General features: G+C 36.9%; 1 protein-coding gene across 3 annotated transcripts in view; it reads right to left on the reverse strand.

The window, feature by feature from the left end:
- LOC149071182 (uncharacterized) overlaps positions 1-23,248 on the reverse strand; it is a 171,603-nt gene that overhangs the window by 70,057 nt on the left and 78,298 nt on the right. For all 3 annotated transcript variants that reach the window (XM_089248216.1, XM_089248215.1, XM_089248217.1), the window contains exon 2: positions 13,333-13,410. In XM_089248216.1, the coding sequence (XP_089104342.1) occupies positions 13,333-13,351 (19 nt within the window). In that variant the 5' untranslated portion in view covers positions 13,352-13,410. The remainder of the gene's footprint in view (positions 1-13,332; positions 13,411-23,248) is intronic.

Consider the following 23,248-nt stretch of genomic DNA (forward strand, 5'->3'; position numbering starts at 1 on the left):
AGGAATTGAGCCAAGAAGTAAGTAAGCGGTAAGTTTTGTTTGAGAGTGAATCCCCGCAAGTCAGTTGGTAAGCAACTGAGTGAGCAATTGAATTATCAAGAAACTGAGCAATTCTAATACCGAGGAAGTGAGCAATTCTGATACCGAGGAAGTGAGCAATTCAATGATCAAGAAAGTGAGAAATTCAATGATCAAGAAAGTGAGCAATTCAATGATCAAGAAAGTGAGCAATTTAATGATCAAGAAAGTGAGCAATTCAATGATCAAGAAAGTGAGCAATTCTAATACCTAGAAAGTGAGTCAATGAGCAATTTGATGATCGAGAAAATGAGTTAATGAGAAAGTGACTGCGTGACTTTCTTACTTACTTGCATCCGGACACTTGTTCATTGACTAACTAACTTGTTCATTGTGTTCACTGACTAACTAACTTGTCCATTGTGTTCACTGACTAACTCATTTGTTAATTCACTGACTAACTCATTTTTAATTCACTCATACTTATTCATTTGTTAATTCAGTCACACTTATTCATTTGCTAATTCAGTCACACTTATTCATTTGCTAATTCAGTCACACTTACTCATTCACTCACTCACTTGTTTACTAACTCACTCACTTGTTTATTGACTCACTCACTTGTTTACTAACTCACTCACTTGTTTACTAACTCACTCACTTGTTTATTGACTCACTCACTTGTTTATTGACTCACTCACTTGTTGGGCATTCACTTGCTCACTGACTTACCTTCTCACTCACCCAGTCACTCTCTCACTCACTTGGTCATTAACTCATTCGCTCGCTCATCTGTTAATGCAGTCATTCCTTTCTTGGTTCATTCCTTTCAGCTCACTCCCTATCTCTCGGATGCGAACTGTTGTCGATGGATTTTCCTTTGGGTGAATTTCGGACATGGTATACAATTATAATTAAAAAAACCATTAATTACAATTACGCTCCAATCATTAATTAAAATAAAAAGTATACACATTTATATTTAATATCGGATATCGCAATAAAAACAGATAAATCCACGAAAGAGAATTACGTAAGAGTATATTATTTTGCTCATTTAGCGTCCCCCCCCCCTCTTAATTAACGGCTTACACTAAAGATATTGATAAGGGAAAAAAAAGGTAAAATTAATTTTCTTAATTAAACAGCATCAGCGGATTCACGGGACAGAATTACTGAAAATAATTAATCAAGAAAAATACGAAAAAAATTTTTACGAACGGAATGGGTGATTATTTCTACTAATTATTGTAAAAATATTTTTTTTTTTCAGGCTCTTAAGAACGATTCGAAAATCGATTACCAGAACTAAGCCTGCTCACCGAAATTAATTACGTTATATTTTTTTTTATCACGTCCATTTGAAATAATAATTATTCAGAAAAAATTATGTTTCTGTTTCAGTAAAAATTTATGTATTTATGGAATGATAAATACGCCATTAATCAAAGTATTAAAATTTACTTTATGCGTTACATACTTAGAGTTACTTAAATCTAATTTCGTTAGTCTTTATAGCCCTTGGAAGGATCATCCCTTTGGGACAAATAGTGTTTGTTTTTGTAATTTTCTTTTTGTCTTGTTTCGTTTTCTGTTGTTTTTTTCTTCTCTTGCTTAAAAATATAATTTGTCTCCATTTTTTCTTGTCTTGTTTGGTTTTGTGTAGTTTTATTTTGTCTAAAAAATACTTTCTCTTTTTTTTCTCACTTTTGTCTTCTTTGGTTTTGTGTTATACAAATACAAATACAACGCCACAACAGGCAAAATGCCCAACGAGGTGGCTGAGAAAAAGATGCCCATAAAAATATGGATATCATATATTTCAAAAATATAGCAACCCAATTAAAAATGCAATTAATAAAAATTATAAACAATATATACACATGAAGAAATATTATACAATGCCCATAAAGAATACTTATGGTTGTCTTATTCTAAGTATGGATAGAGCTTCTCGATTTACCCCAATATGTTTATCGTATTTCTTTTTAAACGTGTCAATTATGTTAGAATTTACTACCTCCGGGGGTAAGCTATTCCATTTATTAACAACCCTATTAGAGAAAAATTCCCTGCGACACCATAACCTTGCATTGTCCCTTAATAATTGATACTGGTGTCCCCTTGTATCATGGTTCATCCTATCCCTCCCATTGAAAATTTTGAACACTTCGATCATATCTCCTCCACACCTGTGTTCATCCAATGTAAGCATATTCAAAAAATGAAGTCTCTGTTCATAACTCAAGCCCCGTGTGCCAATAAGGACACGCGTAGCTCTTCTCTGCACCCCTTCAACCAAGTCTATGTCCCTCTGGTGGTCTCCAAAACCTTACAGCATACTTCAGTCCAGGACGAACTAAGCCACGAAAAAGCGGAAGAATGACTTTAGGAGAACGCGAAGAGACCTTTTTGAAAATGAAACCAAGCATTCTATTCGATTTTTTGACCACCGCTGAACAATGTTCAGAAAACCTAAGCCGCTCGTCGATGAGAATTCCCAAATCGGTGACTCTCGTTGCATCCGGGATAGTGACACCATTCAACTCGTAAGAGAACCGTGCGTTGTTCGAACCAAAATGAGCGACCATGCACTTATCAACGCTAAACGTCATGCTCCATTCATTTGCCCATGCTGCAATCCTGTTCAAGTTGGTCTGGAGCAATTCCTTATCGTGTTGTTTTCCTTGTCTAAAAAAATATTTCATCTATAATTTTTTCTTGTCTAAGAAAATAAATTAATATTTTTTTATGTATTGTTTGGTTTTATGTTTTATTTTGTGTAAGAAAATACCCTATCTCTTTTTTTTGAACTTTTACCTTCTTTGATTTTGAGTTGTTTTGACTTGTCTTGCCTAAAAGAATATTGAATCTGTAATTTGTTTGCCTTTTGTCTTGTTCGTTGCTTGGTTTTGTATAAAAAAGACTTTCTATAAAAAGACTATCACTAATTTCTTATGGTTCTGGAAATGAAATAGCGTCACTTTGAGTGCTTCAGTGTCATTGTTCTTTCACCAATTCACAGGCTGTCCCATACAAATGGACGAATTAAAAAAGAGAATCATAAAAAAAAAATCAACAATTAGGCGCAATGGGGGTGTAATTTTTTTCCTTAGTTTTGCCGAAATGTCGGATTTTCTTTTTTGAAACAAGGAAAAATTATATGGAATTCTCAAAAAAGGGAAGAATTCTCAACGTGAATTCTCAAAAACATGAAAATAATCTAGATTAGCGGTTGCCATTTAATTTTTGCCGTGGACACCAGGAAATCTTATCCTGCTATGTACCCCTATTTATAGTAGCAGGAACCACAGCCATCTATCAGCGAGAATATTCTGGTCTTCTGCGGTGGTGGTCATGTGGTACACATACTACTGCAATAAACGATTCGGAGGCATTCTGTTTGTTATTTTCGTATCTTTTCTTTGACTTGTGTATGTCAGCGTCACCTATCGGCTGTTTTCGATGTTTTTCTTCCTGTCTTCAAAAAAAATTTCCGTGACGTAGCGATGCTAACCCTGTAAACCGTCTTTCGCTTCGGTTATTTTTCCGGTTTTTTTTTTTTATTTTTAACGTTTCTAAGGACTTTTTTCCCACCCTGTATATAACGATTAGGCAGTGGATCCCCAGTAAATAGGTCATGGACTTCTGGTGTCCCGGCACCCCATCAGTTAAATTCTTGCAGCTGTTGCAGATATTGTATTTCCCCGCGGCACGTTCCTACTTCAATTGAAAGGTCTGCGGCACAGTCCCAGATCAATTAAGTGGCTCACAGTAAATTCACGGATTATTTAAACGACCGCGGCACATTTATAGATAACCTAAGTGAACTGGTGCGCTGTCCAGATCACTTAAATAGCTTGCGACACATTTCACATGCGGCACCAGATCATTTCAATGACGCACGGCACAATTGCAAATTCACTTGAACAGCATGCAGCATATTTCTAGATCTTTTAAGCAGTTCCGCGCCACGTTTACAGATCACTTAAGTGACCCGTGACGAATTCAAAGATCACTTCTGAAGCTCCCCCCCCCCTCCACCATCACACATTTTCAAACCAACGAGGTGTGCCGCACTCTCTAAAAGATTGAGCACCCTTGATCTAGATTATGAAATAGAATGATTGTGTTCACTCCATGATATTATCAGTATTACGATAATAGCGCAAATGAAAAATGTTGGGGATGTTTCTGTAATAAAAAGCGAATCTCTCTCTCCAGAGGAAAATGAGGTTAATGCGTGTTTGAATAATGATATACACAATATAAACGCAGAGGTAATCACTGGCCGACTTACGACTTATCGACTTTGCAATCACGACGAAAGTGAGTGAGTAAGATAAGGGAAATAGGGAACAATATCTCATGAAACGCGATTTTTGTCGTATTCTCTTTCAAAGTTGATGATCGTGACGTCATATTATTCGGGAATCCTCATTAACTAACGCTTGATCAGTATTACGTGGCATAATAATAATAATAATTTATCCCGAATTATTTTTTTGTTTGAATTTCAAATTTTAAAATAAATAGTGAATTTTTTTCTAACGACATCAAAGATTCATCGGAAATTTGGCGTTACCAAGAAAAGAAGGGCCTCGCAAAAATTAGATACGGTAGAAATTTTCTAGGATTTATCAGGTAGGGCCTCCGAACTTGGCCCGGGGGCCCATGATACTCTTAAGACGGCCTTGGCTATGGCTAACCGGCGATAGCTTAAAATGTATTTCAACAAAAAAAAAGAAAAAAAACACATGAAAACATATCAGGTGAATATTAATAGTCACATTCATTTTCACACAATTTATAAATATTTAAATATATTTTCTACATCCCTGATTTTCGTAAAGAGCATGAATCAAATTAAGCTTCATCGGAGAAACGGGACTGTTTTGATAAAAATAAAGTTGGGAATGACAGAATTGCAGGAAAATACGGGAACTCCGTTACAGGGTCATGCTGGTAAGAAAGTGGGAGTGTCCATCGCCCCTCCCCCCCCCCCATCCCTTTGCCAGGAGGCTCATAGAGGTGTACGAAATCCACAGGAGAGAAGGTAAATAGACAAATATAATTACAGACATTAAATACATGTTTTATAAAGTATACTTTAAAAAGTACTTTTAGGTGCATTAAAAAGCCAAGACATAATAAAAAGATGTGCACAGATGCAAAAATGCATATTAGCTATATTTAAATCACCTGCCTTTTCATCTTTCACTGAGAATGTAAGGGATGTGAAATTCAAAGGTTGTACAGAATAAATTTTATTTTCAGAATTACGATAAGATAAAGTACGATAGAAAAGATAACCCAAGAGAGATAAGATAGGTTGAACGACCCACGTTTCTCTCTTAGGAGCGGCTTAGGTTTCCTGAACATTGTTCAGCGGTGGTCAAATAATCGAATTGAATGTTCGGTTTCATTTTCAAAAAGAATCTCTTCACGTTCTCCTAAAGTTATTTTTCCCCTTTTCTTAGGCTTAGTTCGTCTTGGACTGGAGTATGCTGTGTAAGGTTTTCAAGACCATAAAAACCTACAGAGGGATAGACTGGGTTGAAGGGATGCAGAGAAGAGCTTAGGGTGTTCTTGTTGGCACACGGGGGATTGAGTTATGAAGAGAGACTTCATTTTTTGAAGATATTTACGCTGAGAACACGGGTAGGTGTCGAGGAGGATATGGTCGAAGTGTTTAAAATTTTCAACTGGATAGACAGAACAACATTAATGGCAGAAATTTTCAATATAGCGATATGGCCAGAGTTGATGTTTGGTGAAGTAGTAGCCTAGGGGCCCTGCTCCAGGATGTGGGGAGCCATGGCCACCTCGTTGGACATTTCGCCAGTTGTGTCCTTATATTAGTATTTGTATAAAGTACGATAGAAAGTCATTTTGCCATAACAAGAGAGGCTTTGTTATTTGCTTTAATTTCCAGAATTTCTTGAGAAAACGCCATAGTAGAAAAAATACAAAAAATGGATAATTACATATTTTACGGTCAAAGGCCGAAATTGGACAATTTTGTTGTAAATTGACCGGCCAATGTCAGAATTCCGCCGGACTTTTGTCAGACAGTAATGGCTGGGAGTGATTGGCTAAAGTCCGAAATGAAAAGACATTTTCGGGGTCATGAACAAGTTGTCGTATTTTTTCGTGATATTTATGGTCACGTTATCTACTATATGACCTGATGATCAAAGGAATCGGAATATCGATGTCCCAAAGAATACCTATTTTATGATACTACTTACACTTACCCGTTGTTTTCTCTGTCTTCTTTATCTTTTCTAGCTGCTGCAGCTCTCATTTGTAAGCTCTCACTATAATGATTATCTTAATATTGATTCACACGAGAAACACGTCATATCACAGTAACGATGCGGTAATAATTTTTTTCTTCAAAGATTGGCGGAAAAAAATACATATTTGTATTATTGCATAAATAGTTTTTCCTCTCGAATTGCTCTTTTCTGTCTCTCGTCACATGGAGTCAACCTATAACCTAATACAACTACTATATATAGCCATGTATCACACGTTGGCGATGAAAAAAAAAATGGATGAACACCTACCGTCTAAAATGACCATCACACACCAGCGCATCGAACTTTGGCCAGGGATGGATTGGCTGGCCAATCACAAAAAAAACGATAGTCGGAATCTGACTTTGACCAAAACTATCGGCCGATTTCCGAACTGACCGGACTTCGGCCGTAACATATCCGTGGTAATTTCGTTTTCACCGATATTATTAGCAAGGTTGATTAACGTTATTGTTATTATTACCAATTAGTTGTGCAATTAACAAAGTTTTAATTAACAACTTTTTACAACGTTATATCCGAGGTGTGTCATGCCGTTTGCTCTGCATTAGTACCTCAAGGAGGTACAACGGAAAGTGGAGAACCAGTGCGGGTAATACTTTATTAGTTGGATATCAATACGAAAGTGACTATCTCTCTCCAACCAATATTACAACCATTTTTCTTCGGTATGTACCAATTTATTATACCGTGATTTCCTTTGGGTTATACGAGTACATTAGAAATCGCCTCAATTTCTTTTTGCTAATTATGGACGCTTAATCGTTTCAGTGGTTAATGAAATTTTACTGTTCCGCATTATAAATGCCATATTGGAAGTAAAAAACGGGTCAAGAACCCGTGATATTTTGGGGTGACCGAAATAAAACAGTTCAAGTTTGACGAAATATCTCGGGATCGCCGCTGTAAGAGTGAAAATTCGATAACCATAAATTTGATGAATTGACTGACATGGGAATATACGTAGTAATATATACTATGTCCGCATCACCATTTCTCTGAACTTATAACTTCTCGTATCCAGTCTTATTTACGGCCACGCAGGGTACCAGAGACTCTTTTCAAGTGTCATTCAGTTTTCCGTGATAAAGTATCCTCTCTCTCTTCGTTCCATTATGGTGATTAGTAATCACTTGTAAGTACCCCCCCCCCCCCCAAAAACGTAAAATTTGATATCGTGTCATATCATATGCCTTCTTAATCTTCATCTCAAGGAGAATCGGAATAGGTACTCGCGCATATAATGGCTAAGTGCTCACTTGCTCGAGTTCTTGTGGACGGAATATTTCAAATGCTACTTGCGATTAATCACCAAGAATCAGGATAGATATATTGATTGGCTATTGACATGACATATAAGCCGAGCAAGGGTTGTTCGATGAAGAAATGTAATTTCCAAAAACCCAAAACACACTTTATTGTCATATTATTGTGTTTTCGATAATGATTTTAAGCGTATCATAAATATGTATAATGGGTGTCCTGTAAGACCTAATTCGGCCTTTATTTCATCAACCGTTTGTCGTAGAGGCATGGTCCTAATTTAAAAAAGAAAAGGCTCAAAATATGTTCAAGAATCAGTCTGACTAGTGAAATCTGTCGTGATTTCTTTCTCAAATTCAACCACTAATGGAGGGGGGTCATAAGTGTGTATGTGTAGCGAACCTGGCATGAAGTTTGTTTATGTGTAATGCTTGTATGAGTGAACTGTTGCTCTCTGTATGTTTACTACATGACATAGACTAAAAGAGTTTTTTTTTTTAATTCGACTCTGTGGGGGGGGGGGGTAATAAAGAGGGTCAACGATAACGTAAATACATCACTACGGGCCGAAACCGCCAAAGCTATAAATATGAAATTTGGTCAATGCTTTTACTTAATAATGTAGAGGGTCGCTAAGAAGTTATTTCTTTGAAATTTGTCTCTAAGGGCGGGAGGTTATAATAAGAGGGTAAATATGAAATTTGGTCAATGCGTTTACTTAATATTGTAAAGGCTCGCTAAGAAGTGATTTTTAAAAATTTAAACTGTGTTTGTGTGGGGGGGGGGGGGAGAGGACGGTTCAAAGGTTATATGGGCAATCAGGGCCGATCCGAAAGCGCTGAAGCTATAAATATGAAATTTGGTCAGTAATATATTTTATAATGCAGATATGCCCACTAAGATGGGTTGTCTGAAAATTCAACCATCAAGGGGCCTGTAAATGTTATATGGGACAATTCCGCCGAGTAATTTCCAAATTACCAAATCCACGCGAGCGAAGCCGCTGGTAAAAGCTAGTATTTATATAAAATACTATATATATAGGTTTCTTGGGATTTCCAAATATGAATTTCCGATAACTGATTGTACAACTATTTGTTGTGTGACTGATTGTAGAATTGTTTGTCTGCTCTGTGCGGAGATAGTTTTTTGAATGGGAGACCAGCTCTGATCATTCCACTGCAGCTCTCTCACTGATTATTACTACGTGTAGTATTTCTATCTGCGGCTCCTTCATCACACAAGTGACCTTTTCTTCGATAGGCAAATGGGACAAAATTTTCAACATATTTAATCGCTGAAGAGTATTAAACACTACCATAGACGGGTCGCTAAAGCTCTCGCTTACTTAAAAATTACATTATTAGCACAGGTGAGAGTGGAGGGGAGCACAATCGTCCTCCCGATCACTATACACACCTTTAGTGATGTGCTCCGATCGCACCTGTTGGAAAAAACCTGTATTGTATGCGCTTATGATCCTTAGTAAAGGAAGTCACTGAAGGAAAATGAATCAAGCCAGTGAAGAAAATGACAGAAGAAACAAACAAAACTGGTGGAAGACCACCAGACCAACCGTGACCATGGGCGGAGAAACGGGGGGGGGGCATGTGAGGGGCATTGCCCCTTCCTCCGTCAAAGGTTGAGCCTACCGATGTAAATGTATATGTGTATATATGAATGGACATCATCGTCATCATGATGCCCCCTAGCAATCATCATCGTGCCTCCGCCCCAGACTTTCACGTCCATCTCCGCCTAAGACAGTGATCCCCGAAAAATATAGCTGGTAGGTGTGCCGGGGTTTGAACCCGGAGCCTTTCACATGCTAGGCGAGAGGAAAAAACATGAAACCGAAAGACCGGAGGAAATTTTCAGATAATGGAAACAACGACCTCTACATCAAAAATGTAATATGTATAGCTTTGTAAGGCAACGGTGCGAAACCGTATCACAGAAGATTTCATAAAGTTCACATGCGATATTTTGTTGTAAAGGAAGCACTTCAAGAGATGAGTTTGAAAAATGAGCAAAACGAAAAATGTTTGTTCGAAGAAAATCCAATTCCTGCATTAAAAAAAAAAAGAGAAGACGGGACAAAAGATGGAGATGAAATTTTTGAAATTGTTCAGGTATTTTATGATACTGTGTACAAACGTGAAGAAAAGGTCTAAACGGGGGGGGGGGGAGAAAATAAACAGAAGCCGTACTCCGCTCCCGTGTTGAAAGAAGGTGTTTACAAGGCTATAAAATGTACGGGAAAAAAATGCCCACGTTAAGATGAAATTTCAGTAAACATTTGTAAAGTATAAGAAGAATTTGCGTGCATGCTAGTTACTATATACACAAATGGTCTATCTCATGCCAAAAGACTGGAATAACGAAATAGTAGTTCTTTTCAAAAACAGTTAAGGTGCCTACTAAACCATTGTAAACTTTCTTATGTAGAAATATTTATTCATCAATTTATTTCAAATTTTCACCATATACAGTCGAATCCTGTTTTGAAGAATACCGTTATAGCAAAAATATTGTTTTAACGAGTACTTTTCTAACCCCCTAGATAAGGTTACATAGGAACAGTGGAAAAATCCTGGAATTCAAATTCCGTTATAACAAAGTGGTTTCTCCGGTCTCTAGGAGTTTGTTATAACAGGATTCGACTGTATTTGATTCTGCATGCCATCTTATGCGTAAGTGAAAATTTGTGATAAAAAAATAAATAAAAAAAAACTCATTAAAAATCGCTCTCGTGCACGATAAAATAGCATGAAATCAATATAAAAAATAATTTCAAGGAAACATTTTATTTTCTGGATATTATGCTGAGGTGAAGAAAATTCATCTTGTCTCCACCGGGACTCGAATCCAGGCCCTCTTGCATACCGGGCAAGCATGCTACACCACTGAAGACACGACCCCCTGCCTTCCTTATTTCCTTTATTTTAAATAATTTTCTGTTCAATTTCACTGATGTTATTTTATTATGCGTAGTGCGTTTAATCCGTTTGTTTTTGAAAATTTATAAAAGTTAAGTATTAGAGATATGTAAATTTTTTTCTGTACTGACATATAATACCATACACAATCAAATATATATGGTAAAAATTTGACATATGGATAAATATTATTTCAGCATAAGGAATGTTTTTACTATGTTAAAACATAGGAGATCCCTTAAAAGAAGGCATCAAGCATTATCGACTTCTACCGGCAATTCAAAAGATCTTCACCAACGTATTGGCAACTAACTAGACTTAGATCTACATTGGACGCAGCTCAACCAAAAGAACGAGCGGGTTCTTGAGTGGATTAAGTATAATGTATGATATGCGAACAATCGGTGAACTCATAAAAAGCCATAAAAGGAATGCGAATTGTTTCATCGTTTTTGGCTTTGTTTGGCTTTGAGGAAACCTTTTGATTCTGTCTTCACATCTGTTGGTGTTAAAGTTCTAGAGGCAAATAGGAGAGACAATATTTACACTGATCCCGTCGAGAAAATATATGATAAAGTAATTGCAGCCATTCGTTTGGATGATAGAAAAGAAGATTAAACTTGGGAATGGAGACGGACACAGGGTGATACAATTTCACTTAAGCTATTCACTCATTTATCAGATTAATGTATTCAGAAAACAGCATTGGAATAAGAAAAGAATTCAAATAAATTAGGAATTTATCTTCCCATTTATATTTTGGCGATGGCGTTATTACTATTGGCAATAAGCCAGATGAATGAGAAGAAATAATACGAGAACTGGCGAAGGCAAATATTCAAGTGAATTTGGAAATGAAACTGTAAAAGACTGAAGATATGTTCAACTTGTTTGCCTTGAAGAAGCTTTTATCCTGCAAGATGTGAGAATCACAGAACTAACGTGAGCCTTGGAACGAGAAATAACCGTGAACAGCATAACAAATTGAATAAACAGAAGAATAAAGAATGAATGAAACACTTTTTTATATTCTGGGTGATTCTGAAGGGCATCTTTACGTAATATAAATTTAACGTTAGTTTTAGGACTTGAAATATCTTGAGGTAGGTACATTGAAACTCGGTTTTAATGATATCAAAGATTCCGTGATTTTTTCCGTTATAACCGAGATGTTCTTACAACCAAGGTTGTCGTTTTCCAGAAATTTTGAATGTGGAAATATAATCAGGTGCAATGAAATGCTGCACACATGAAGCTGTAATTTCATTACGATTCGTGTGACAATATTTCATCGAGGGAAATGAGGAATTTGGGCACATAAAAAACACGGGACATCACCAATTCCCGCAAACGCATTGCAAATTGTCAGCGGAATTGCCAATCGCTGCTTATAAACACCCCTTGGTGGAAAATAAAGTGCCACAGCTAGTCTGCGGTGAATTAAAATGTATTCACGAAAAAACAAGGTTGAACACCTCTCACATGTGCAATTAATATTTTAACAACGATACATACAGTGAAACCTCTAATAAAGGACACTCCCCGTTAGCGGGCACTTTTCTGATCCTCAGTCTCGTGGAATAGAAATTTAGTGTATTTCACTCTTCGTTAGTGGACAGACACTCTTGATCGCAGACAGTAAAATCAGACAAATTCTAATTTATTAATTAAATCGAGAATTTATCATATTCAACTAAAATTATGTTTAATCCCAAGCTCGTGTTGGTGAATATCATAAATCATCCGTTAATTAATCAATGGGTCCAGGATGGTGAATTTGAATGGTGACGTGTGTGTTGTTTTTGTTTGCTGAGCGTGTGAAGAAAGCTAACTTTACAAGACTGTTAATGTTCACCTGAATGTTTTCATCTTATTCACACTTATTTTAACTTGATTTTTATTGAAAAATATGTGTAGTGAACATATGTGAGGTACAGGTATAAATAATTAATTGGTACATTGCAGAGAAGAAAGATAACACATTTTTCCATCAGACTTTCCAACGATTGGTGAATATGTATACCTACCTGTGTATCACTTCTGCACACAGTAACACATATATTCTAACATTAAAATGATGACTAATGATGAATAATAAAATGATCCAATTGCTGCCGAAGCCAAACCCCGTATAAATATGAAAGTCGCATAACGAGGTTCCCCTGTATGTCGTACTTCCCCAATAGAGGACACTCCCCGTTAGCGGACGAAATTTTTGGTCCCATGGGTGTCCGTTATCTAGAGGTTCTACTGCAGTCATACTATAAAATTTATATATTATGAAAATATGATCTTCGTCCCCGATTTTAGTAAATCAAAATAAGGGATAAAAAAACAAGGTAAGTTTTAAAAAAGAAACATCGGGAAGGGAGAAGTTAAGAAAAAATACGGGAATTTCCCGTTTTTTTCAGAGAGTCAGAGCATCAAAATATGTAATAAATATTCTTGTCTACAGTTGGTATTACTAGCAATATCAACGAATATTCCCTGAATGTAATCAATCTTAATCGTTCGTGGGAAAACGCCATAAACACGGAAGCAAAGTCATAGAAAAATGTGTCGTTAATTCGGAGGTCGTTCCATTTTCTCTCTCTCTCTCTCATCGACGTTATAAGAAAGTTTCATCAACCAATCGGAAAACCAATTATTGTTATAACCAGGTTTAACTGTCCCCCCACCCATCTTCGATTAGAAAGAGAGCCACGTAGAGAACATTCCTTGGTACAGACATTACCAATCGAGCACACTAATATTTAAGCTTATTACTAAAAATGATATAAATCACTCACCCTTCTTTTGGTTACTCATGCGTCCGTGAAAGAGTACATGCTTCCTAATCCATGTAGGCACTACGTATGCGTAGTCACCTGAAATTATAATAAGATAATAATTAATTAATAGCATCGTATACTGAAATTTTCAGGAGATTCAGACTACTATAGTTAACACAAACATGCAAATGACTACCTCCATTCAAAGACGGATTATATAATCAACGTGCTAATATTTCACAAGCCTCGAATCTCAAAAATCCAAAATATTCTACACTATTATGGCTTAACATATGTTCCTTTGGGGAACAGAAAAGGGAATATTTACATAAATATAAAAGATGAGAATGCAATAAATTTTGTTTCTTTTTCCCCCTCATAAGCTACCTAAAAATAGAAATAAAAGTCATGTCTTGTAGAGGTACTGAATTCAAGGGAAAAAAACTGAAGGTAAGCTATTAAGAGATGAATGTCTGAAAAATTAAGCTTGAAATGATCGTGATGATGATGGTGATCCGGAGAAACAGAGAGAGAGAGAGAGAGAGAGACACATACACAAAGAAAACCCGATTGGAATGCAGTCAGCAAATTTATATGCGATGTCATCGATATAGATTCATTGCCATCTGTTATCATTTCGAATCGATGCTTCAGCTTCTTTCGAGAATTACGTGAATTCTTCCCCACCCCCCAAGAACGTAAAAGAAAATGCTCTTGAATACGTCCTTTGTCCGTACGTGAAGAAAAGAATGTCTGAAGATCATGCAATCATGATCATGAATGTCACGATTCCACATTGATGACTATTGCAATTCCGCGGTGTTTGGACAGAACATGATATTTCCAAAAAATGGCTTTTTATAACTGGTTAGAAGTGAGATAAATACACAAATACGTGCGTAATGCTAAACAACATGTTGAGGTATGGTATTTTCATTTGTATTTGTGTATATGCTTTATTTTTGATTTTTAAATGACAATGAAATTGCTAATATCTCAAAAATGTGATTTTGGAGTTACCATGTTCTGACCAAGCACCACAGAATTATCAACGCTTAGTTGAAATGTACAGGCTTTCATGGCCGGCGTTCATTATGAATTTATCCCTTTATTTGGCAATGTTACTCTTAAGGTAAGAAATGTAAGTTTTTCTTATTATTTTTCAGGAAATTTATACTAAATATAAAGACTTTTTATATATTGTGAGCTCGTTTCGGCATTAATGCTTCTAAGTAACTCCTAAACATTCGATTTTTACTCGTGAGCTGTTGACGTGGCCTGTGATAAGGCGCCTAAAAAAACACAGAATCATGGTCCTCTCTATCTTGGAGGGGTGAAAATGGGAAACTAGACTGGCTTATAGCAGTAATGCCGACATCATAATTTGCTCAAAGATGGGGCTGGGGGTTTTGAAACGGCTAGTCCGGGATATTTACAACCTGACGTTTCACCCACACCTACGACAGTTATCTTGTTAGGTACAACTACGAGACGCCAGTGCCCAATAATGCCTTATACCCAAATAGGTGCCACATTTCTCTTGAACCTAGATTGATAGTAACGGGGTGCCAAATGAAATGAGATGCAGTATATACCCCCCAAGTCATATTTCTGCTAATCCGAGACAGATAATACATATTATGCTATAGCATAGGTGGATGTTATACGAGGGGTAATAATTACCCCTCGTATAACATCCATACGATTGATTACCCAGATTAATTGGCTCTTGATTACCCAGTAGGTAAGTTGTAAAATTGCCATGTTGTCATGTTAGTTAATCGGTGTGAGCAGGAAACTACTAAACCACACATGTACCTAAAACCTATTCCTCTGCGGAACGTTGATGAGCAAGACAACTTATTGATAGAAGGTGATAACATTTTTCTGACTGCGCAGAGAGTCTAAATGTGATTCCGACGAGACCCAAAGAGGAAATGACCCCGATACACAACCGCTATCAGACTTTACAAGCAGCCAATCACTTCTAGCCAAAACCAATCTTATCAGAACAGACATCCCCCCATGTCCAGCCCTATGGGCCTACTGTGGGAATACAGACGGGCCCAGATAGGTCTATGATAAAACCAACCTTCTACTCTCGATCAAATTTAAGTACCTGCCCCATTCTATTGACCCTCAACCGCACTCCCTCTCAGCAGAGGGCGTTCCCTGCTACTAATACAATTTTAACATGACAAAACTTTCAGAAAGCTGTTTCCTTTTATGTCAGCATTAACTTTTTTTTTCATTTTAATCCAATGCTACAGTTTGAAGGATAAAAGAAACTGTGATAAGTTTACGGGAAAGAGTGAAGGGGAACAAAATCCAGCTCCAATCATATTTATCCCTTTATTTCTCTATGCATTGACAAAAGTAACAGTTTCGGAGATTTCGTTGGTATTTCAACTGTACAAATCTTTTTACCAATACCCGTAAGGTATATGGGTTTAGCTAATGGAAGATATCCTGAGAAGCCGCATTCATAGCAAAATTCCTCGCATTCGGAAAAAAACCCCACACACATATATGAAGCATAAATATATGTACCATTGAATAACAAAGGTTTTTAACCGCTGGCTGATGCGAAGATATATTTTGTAAAGAGAGAAAATTCAACTGCCTCTGCTGGTAATCGAACCCACGTACTTTCACTTTCCGGGTAAACGTTCTAAACCACTAAATTACAAAGGCAACGAATCTCTCAATCTTTCCTTGGAGCTCGTGTGCACTGGACGCAAGCTCCAAGCTCCAGCCACAAAGTTGTGAGCTTTGGCCTGAGTTAGGTCCGACCGTCTATGTACGGTCCCGTTCAGTGCACACGAGCTCCAAGGAAAGATAGAGATATTCGTTCCCTCTGTAGTCTAGCGGTCTAGGATAGTGTTTCTTAACCGCCGCGCCGCGACATCAGCCAAACCGGGCCGTGAGGGATTCATCGTTTAATTTTTCTCCATTCATTTCCCACTAGTCGTGCTTATTTATGCCCGGGACTTCCACTCGAAAAAAAATAATCAACCGGGCCGTGAGCTTCCAAAGGTTGAAAACCACTGGTCTAGGGCGCTCACCCGGAAAGTGAAAGGACGTGGGTTCGATTCTCCGCAGGGGCAGTTGAATTTTTTCCTCTCTTTCCAAAAATATATCTTCGCATCAGCCAGAGCTGTTAAAAACCTTTGAATGGATAGCGAAGAGTGACATCATCCTCAGGCATTGAATAACAGTCGGGAAGTTGAATACACTTCACTAACACCAAATTATTTTTCACAAGAAATATTGTGTTGAAAAATTAATTTTTTTCCCCATCTACTCTGATGACGCCACACTATTGAGGGTATAAGCCTTCAAAAGGCACATGTGTTACGTATATTAGATCAGCTGCATCAAAATGCTGTAAGTTATGTTATGAAAACAAGTTGCAGGTGTGTCAACGAAACGACGAGTTTGTTAGCATGGCTGGTCAGTCTGACATTTAAAACGTTATTACACAACACATAATGAAGGCAGTCATTCACTCTAATCAGAGATGCTATTCCAGCATTTAACCGATCCAGATCCCAAACTTTTTACATGGAGTTTACATGGAAAATTAAACACGAAAATATATAACCTAAAGCGTGTAGGAAGCGAATTCCATATCGTGGCGCACTTTCTTTCATGACTACTCATTATCATGAAAGTCATGAATATACGATTGGATTTTATTTTGACATTGATAGGTTACGACACCTATTGTTTCGGATATAGATAGATTAACGGTTGTTTAATAATGTTCTGTCATCGTCTCGTTTCTCACGCAAAGGAACGAGAAATGATAGTGTTTCATAATATCTTGGAAAAAAAATTGTTTTTCTTGCGTCATGTGATTATTAGGATTAGATAATTTAACAATGACGCATGGGGGAAAAGAAATGCAACACGCATAATAACTAAAAGCCAAGATTGTGTGTGTGTTTGTGAGCTATTATTATTCATCTTTTTGTAATGTCTAATGAAACTCAGGATGAATAATTAACTTCGTTTCTAGCGAGTAATTAAGCGGTAACATATCTCGACACTTATTGTATTCACGGTGAATGTTCTCAATTATTTATAATTTCTATCCTTACTTTCAGTATTTTGAGTTCTGACTTCCTTGCTTGAAAAAAAGCAACGCACACACACACTCGGATGGTGATGCCATTGAATAAGTTCTTATTATTACGTATCCAAATCAGATATATGGCATTCTGAAAGACAGTTTCAATTAGGCTCTTCCCGTTCTCTCCGTCTTGGTGAATCTCTACCGTATTCACCGACAGAGTTTAAACTACAATCACAAGTGAAATGATTGGAGATCGACGCGGATTGGTTAAATTCAGGATTTCAACCAATCTGTGTCGATTTCTAATTCTTTAACCTGCGATTGTAGTTTAAACTCCGTCGGTGAATACGGACGTAAAGCATATATCGCATGAAACTTACTCCTTTTTTCAAGTCTTCCGATAACAATCAATTTGCCTGCCAATTTCGTAATTGAATTTTGACGGGAATACGTCTTTTAAGTCATCGGACGATACTGGGTGCATTCGCAAAAAAGTTGCATTACGGAATCATTTTTGACACTAGAACGACGGATGCGGTCATTTTGACTGCAATGCAAATTTGACCCAAACGGTTTATCTGAGATTGTCCACATTTTATGACTTCTCTCATCTTGAGTTGAGGCTGTTAAATTAGTAAAGCATAAATGTTCTACGCAACTGGTAAAATCAAGGGCTGCCTAGAACGACGGTAGCGGTCATTTTGGCCTCTGTAGATATATCAACTAATACGATTGTACAACATGTTGAAATGGAAAGTCTTTTTATGCGTTAATGCGAAGATTAATATTGAGGGAACAAATGTTCTATTATAACGTTTGCTTTTCTTCAGTACCCATTTTGTGCTATTCAAACGTACTTTTTGATGAAGCTCGTCGTCTTATATGTTATTCAATTTATTTACTTTTGTATGGATCTTTGAGTTTTTGCTGCATTGCATTTGCAGGTACAATGTAGCACGAAGAAAGGAATCTTCGTTTTTTCACGATTTTACTCTTGGACAGGGCACCATCCCGGAAAGCCAAGACAATTATTATCATTATTTTTTCTTCACACAATAAATTCACGATAAAGAGGCCCTGGGGGGGGGGGACACCGAAGATTCAAGCCGGGGGTGCCCTGCTGGATGATGTGGGAGCCATAATTTTAAAACATGTCATGCTTTCGACTGAGCAAAATAACTAATAATTTTACAGTTCGTAAGTAGAAAGAAAATCTAGGTCTTGAGTACATACACTCACGAAACAAAACAGAAGTCGCGGACAAAAAGGGAATTTATAAAAGAGAAATTTCAAAATTTCATTGCTCTACTAATGGGTGCCGATGATGTTTTCGATAAAAGAGATTCATTCAGTATAAAATGCGATTGGCATCGAAAATCCGTCTTGCGCATGTTATTTTACATTGCTCAGATTTGGCGGGTATTCACGGTCTTTTCATTCCGCACATGCAATCTCTGTGTGCGCATACTTCAAGCCTATTATACTTTGTCAGTGGATTGCCAAGGGAAAATGAAGCTGCGAATTACAAGAACTCCGAAAAACATAGCCAAACCTCTTTTTAAAGTAACAAAACACGGGATTAGTATTTGTCAAAACACAATCCCTATTATCCAAAATTCCAAAAAAGAAATATTTACGTGAACGGGGATTTATATACTAAAAAAATAAGTCAAAGATATTGAATTGACACTGTTTTTATTACCGCTATAAGGGAATCAATTCAATACTAATCCCGTGTTTTGTTACTTATTATAGCGGTCATTTTGACCGCTATCATCGTTTTAGGTACTTCGAAATTTCCGTCGTTCTCGTGTTAAACGCTCATATCTTAGGAAGTAAATTCCGAATATATCAGTGTATTTTGATGTCTGCGGGTAGATATAATTAAGACGAATCCAACGAGATAGTACTCTGATTTCAATACCTCTCTTGGTTTGAGCATCAGTCTCAAGGCCCGCATTCGTAACGAAATTGTTTTACGCTCTATCTCGGTACGTCCGCAACGCAAACAAAAGCCATTCGTGTAATCTGATAGATAGTCTTGGGACAAGACATGCACGAAAATCAAGGAACAAACGTAGTGCATTTTATTTCATGAACTGCATCGTGAATGAAGATTGCGTGGAATAATATACTTCAGGTGGGTTCATAAAAGCCTTGTTTATTGGATGGGGCTTTACAAATTGAGAACTAGAAATTTGTCAGAGCAGATTGGCATCTGGAACTATTCCGAGCGTCGAATAGGACGAATCTGAATTAACGGACTGAGAACAAGAAAGTAGTGATCCGGGAAGTTACTCATCTGAATATATAAGAATGATTTGTCTTATTTTTCTAAACTGGTATCAAAGAACTATAAATTTCGTAAGGAACAGTTTTTCACGTGACATTAAACTATATCAACCAAGAAGAGGTGTTAACGTAATTGTTCTAGTCAAAAAAGTTCTATGTTTCGATCACACATATTACAAGCAACTTGTTTTATTTATTTATTCGAGAAAAGTCACGTATTTACGACCGAAAACCATAATTGGTGATACGGGGTTCCAATGGGTAATGATAACCCATCAATCCCCCTTCAAACGTATTTACGAGGAATAAAAATAATTATTAATAATTCAGAGGACATCAACTTTCTGACGATGTCATAAACAAGGTTATTATTTGGGCTAGGATTTCTATGGCTTGGCATATTTTTTATGAATTTCGCCTATTTCGCTATTTTTATGCCACGGAACATTTTCTTTCGTGATTTTCAGTAATTTTAGGGCCATAGTCAGAAAAACTGGTAGCAGATGCCAGCACTACACATAACAAGCATCACACAGAAACAAACTTCACGTCAGGTCTCACTACACGTACACGCACATTACAACGTGTACCGATTCGTTAGAGGTTCCGCAGAGAAATATAGACGAGGTGCCTGTCTGGTTTAGTAGTGGTAGTAGTAGTTTTATGGAATTTTTTTCATGATGTTCAGAATCTAAGGCATATTTTCATATTTTGGAGCATTATTGTGCATATTTCAGCATAGCAATGAAAAGGGATTTTTATCCCCCCCCCCCCCCCAATCTCTCTCTTCCCTAGCTTCATTTCCGCAGTTGGCGATTTTAACAATAATTGGTAATTTTAGTTTTCGTTGTTTTTGGTTTTTTGGCAATGATTGGCGATATAAGCAACTATTGACAGTTTTATTTGTGTACCTGTGGGATCATTTTTTGTACACTGATTGGCGATTCCCTGTTATTGTTAAAGTTGTCTTTGTGATTTATTTGGTAAAAAGGATAACTAGTGAAATGTTTCTGATCTCCAGGTATAAATAGCTATCCTTATCAAGCTGTGTATTAGCAACGGACCAAAAAACCAAAAGGAATATTCTCTTTAAAGTTTTTTTTAATCATTTATGACAATTGCTACGAAATTTTACACGTTTCCTAAAAAAATATAAATACGTACGACGCAGCCGCATCACGAAAAGATCACCATCTCCGTAGCGGCTTGTCGATAACGTGCCGACAGCTTCTATTTTCCCAGAACGGACGTAAAAATGGATGAAATGCGTCATAATATAATCGAATTAAAGGAAAACGAAATGATTTTTTTTTTTAGTATTCAGCACAAGAGGCATCGATACAGGTCGAAAAGGCCCGCAGTCAACGTGTTAATGCAATATGCTCAATTTCAGAACATGTGTTGGATATTAAATTAACGGAAGAAACAAAAATTTACAAAATTTAAACTTCACTTTTTTCACGATAAAATACGGAAACGTACACGCAAGAAATTAAGTTTTCAATAAAATATAACATCATTATCTTTTCAAAACTGCGATTCAGACATCAATAAATATACTTAGCATAGATTTCTCTTTTCCTAAGTGTTCAAAGATTCATGTTCATATTGACATCTCTGATATTCCTTAAGCTAACTGAATAATGATACTCTCTATTACTATGAAATTAAACATTAAAAAATTTCCTATGGCGAAAAAAAAAATGTTTTCATTACCATGAATATTAAATTGAAGATTTCTCAGGAAATTCACGTGAAAAAAGATAAACATTTAAATTATTCATGTATTCAGAAGAAACTTATTTCACAGGGATGTGAAATCGAGTCGATCGATGTATATGAGGTAATACGTTACAGTAGTGTTTATTTATTTACTCCGTAAGATTATTGAACAAAATTATAATCAGAATTTGAACAAATTAGAAAAGTAATTGAAGAATGTGTATTTGTTAGAACGTTGAGATGAAAAGTATAGCGTGGACGTTTTGGCATTGCGAAAGACTTAAGCGTCTCCTGGTAACACGTCACCAATTTGGCAGTGTTCCAATGCGATACTCTATTGACACAAACGAAAAAAAAAATTGTTATGAGCAATTTTTTTTCATTTTTCTTTCCTGTTTACAGCTGTGTAACTAAAGATACCCTAGATCTGTTTCATTTTCTGTCTTTATCGCTATCTCAATACAACGCTTAAAGAAAGGGTGCACACACACTCAACCTTTAGCAGAGTACGGGGCACTTTCATTGGTTTCAAAACGTGTCGCGGGTCATTTGAGTGTCGCCTGGAACAGTAACACACATCACCCTGTGCATGTATGTGCTCTTGCGCAGCGTTTCTTAACCTTTTTTTGCCCGTGGCCCCTTTGAAGCATTTTTTTTTTCTCGTGGCTCCCCTGCCTTACCCAGAGTCTTCGACCCTCATCTAGAAGCAAGATCCTTTATACGTATTGAATTGATTTTTTTCAGTGAATTTATACTGAGCGAAAATTTTGCAAATAAGATTGGCCTCCAGACCACTGGCCTAGAATTTACTGAGCTCCCCGCTAATCCGAGTTCTATTCAGGACCGTCTCAACATTATGGGCCCCCTAGGCAAAGTGATGTTATGTTAGTCCCATACTTAGCCGGAAATAAACAGCCTATATATATCCTAGTATTTTCAAAATTTATTGTACTATACAAATTATCATAAGGTGGGGTCACTTATGGACTTGAGACCCCCGGACATGACCCTTCACAAGAGTGGGACTGACAGAGCTGCAGCCCGGGGCCTGATATGGTTTTTATCATTTTTTGTTTTTCACACTATAAATTTAATATAGAGAAGGGGTCTGTGAAAAATCTAGCCGGGGGCCCGCGGAAAACCCCATCCTAGGAAACCTGCTGAAAAATGTAGACAGTGGGGCCCGGATGGGTCCATGCCCTAAGACGGCCCTGTTTTTGCTGGATTCTGTAAGTGTATAGATGTCAAAAGGAAGTAAAAATGCCAAGTATAGCTAAAATTTGCTGAAAAATCGCCAATCATGGAAAATGATTCAAGTCAAAATATAATTAACAAAAAAACTTGGTATATGTTGGACAAATGAATGAATATATTTATTTGATTGTATTTAATTATGATAATTAGAGTTATAATTGTCACAATGTTATTTATAAGTCATGAACTAATCTTAATTTTTGATTTCATAAGTTTCAACTAAGTTTTGCCAAGGTTTAATATTAGGGGGAAAAAACAAGGCATTTTATAAAAATGTTGGACGGCCAAAATTACGTCTAGCAAAATACGGGTCTAATGGTTAGTCTTTACAAATACAAGTTTCTGACCTCCAAATGGCAGGAATACCGCATATCCCGCCAGAGGACTGGAAAGGTTGTGCTTCCCTGACTTAAATCAGGAAATATGCCGGCAACGTGAGTGATGCGGAACTGCACTGAGTGTCTCTTAAATGTTCTGTAACTGTGTCGCAGGTAACTCAAGTAATATTTAAATATGTCACGGGTCACTTAAATGATCTGGGAATGCTTCGGAGGCCACTTGAGTGATCGAGAACTGTGCCGCGGATAA

The sequence above is a fragment of the Pholcus phalangioides genome, unplaced genomic scaffold (assembly GCF_987345545.1).
Source record: "Pholcus phalangioides strain wild (caught in Gottingen) unplaced genomic scaffold, Ppha-v1.0 ptg000019l_1, whole genome shotgun sequence".
Taxonomy (NCBI): domain Eukaryota; kingdom Metazoa; phylum Arthropoda; class Arachnida; order Araneae; family Pholcidae; genus Pholcus; species Pholcus phalangioides.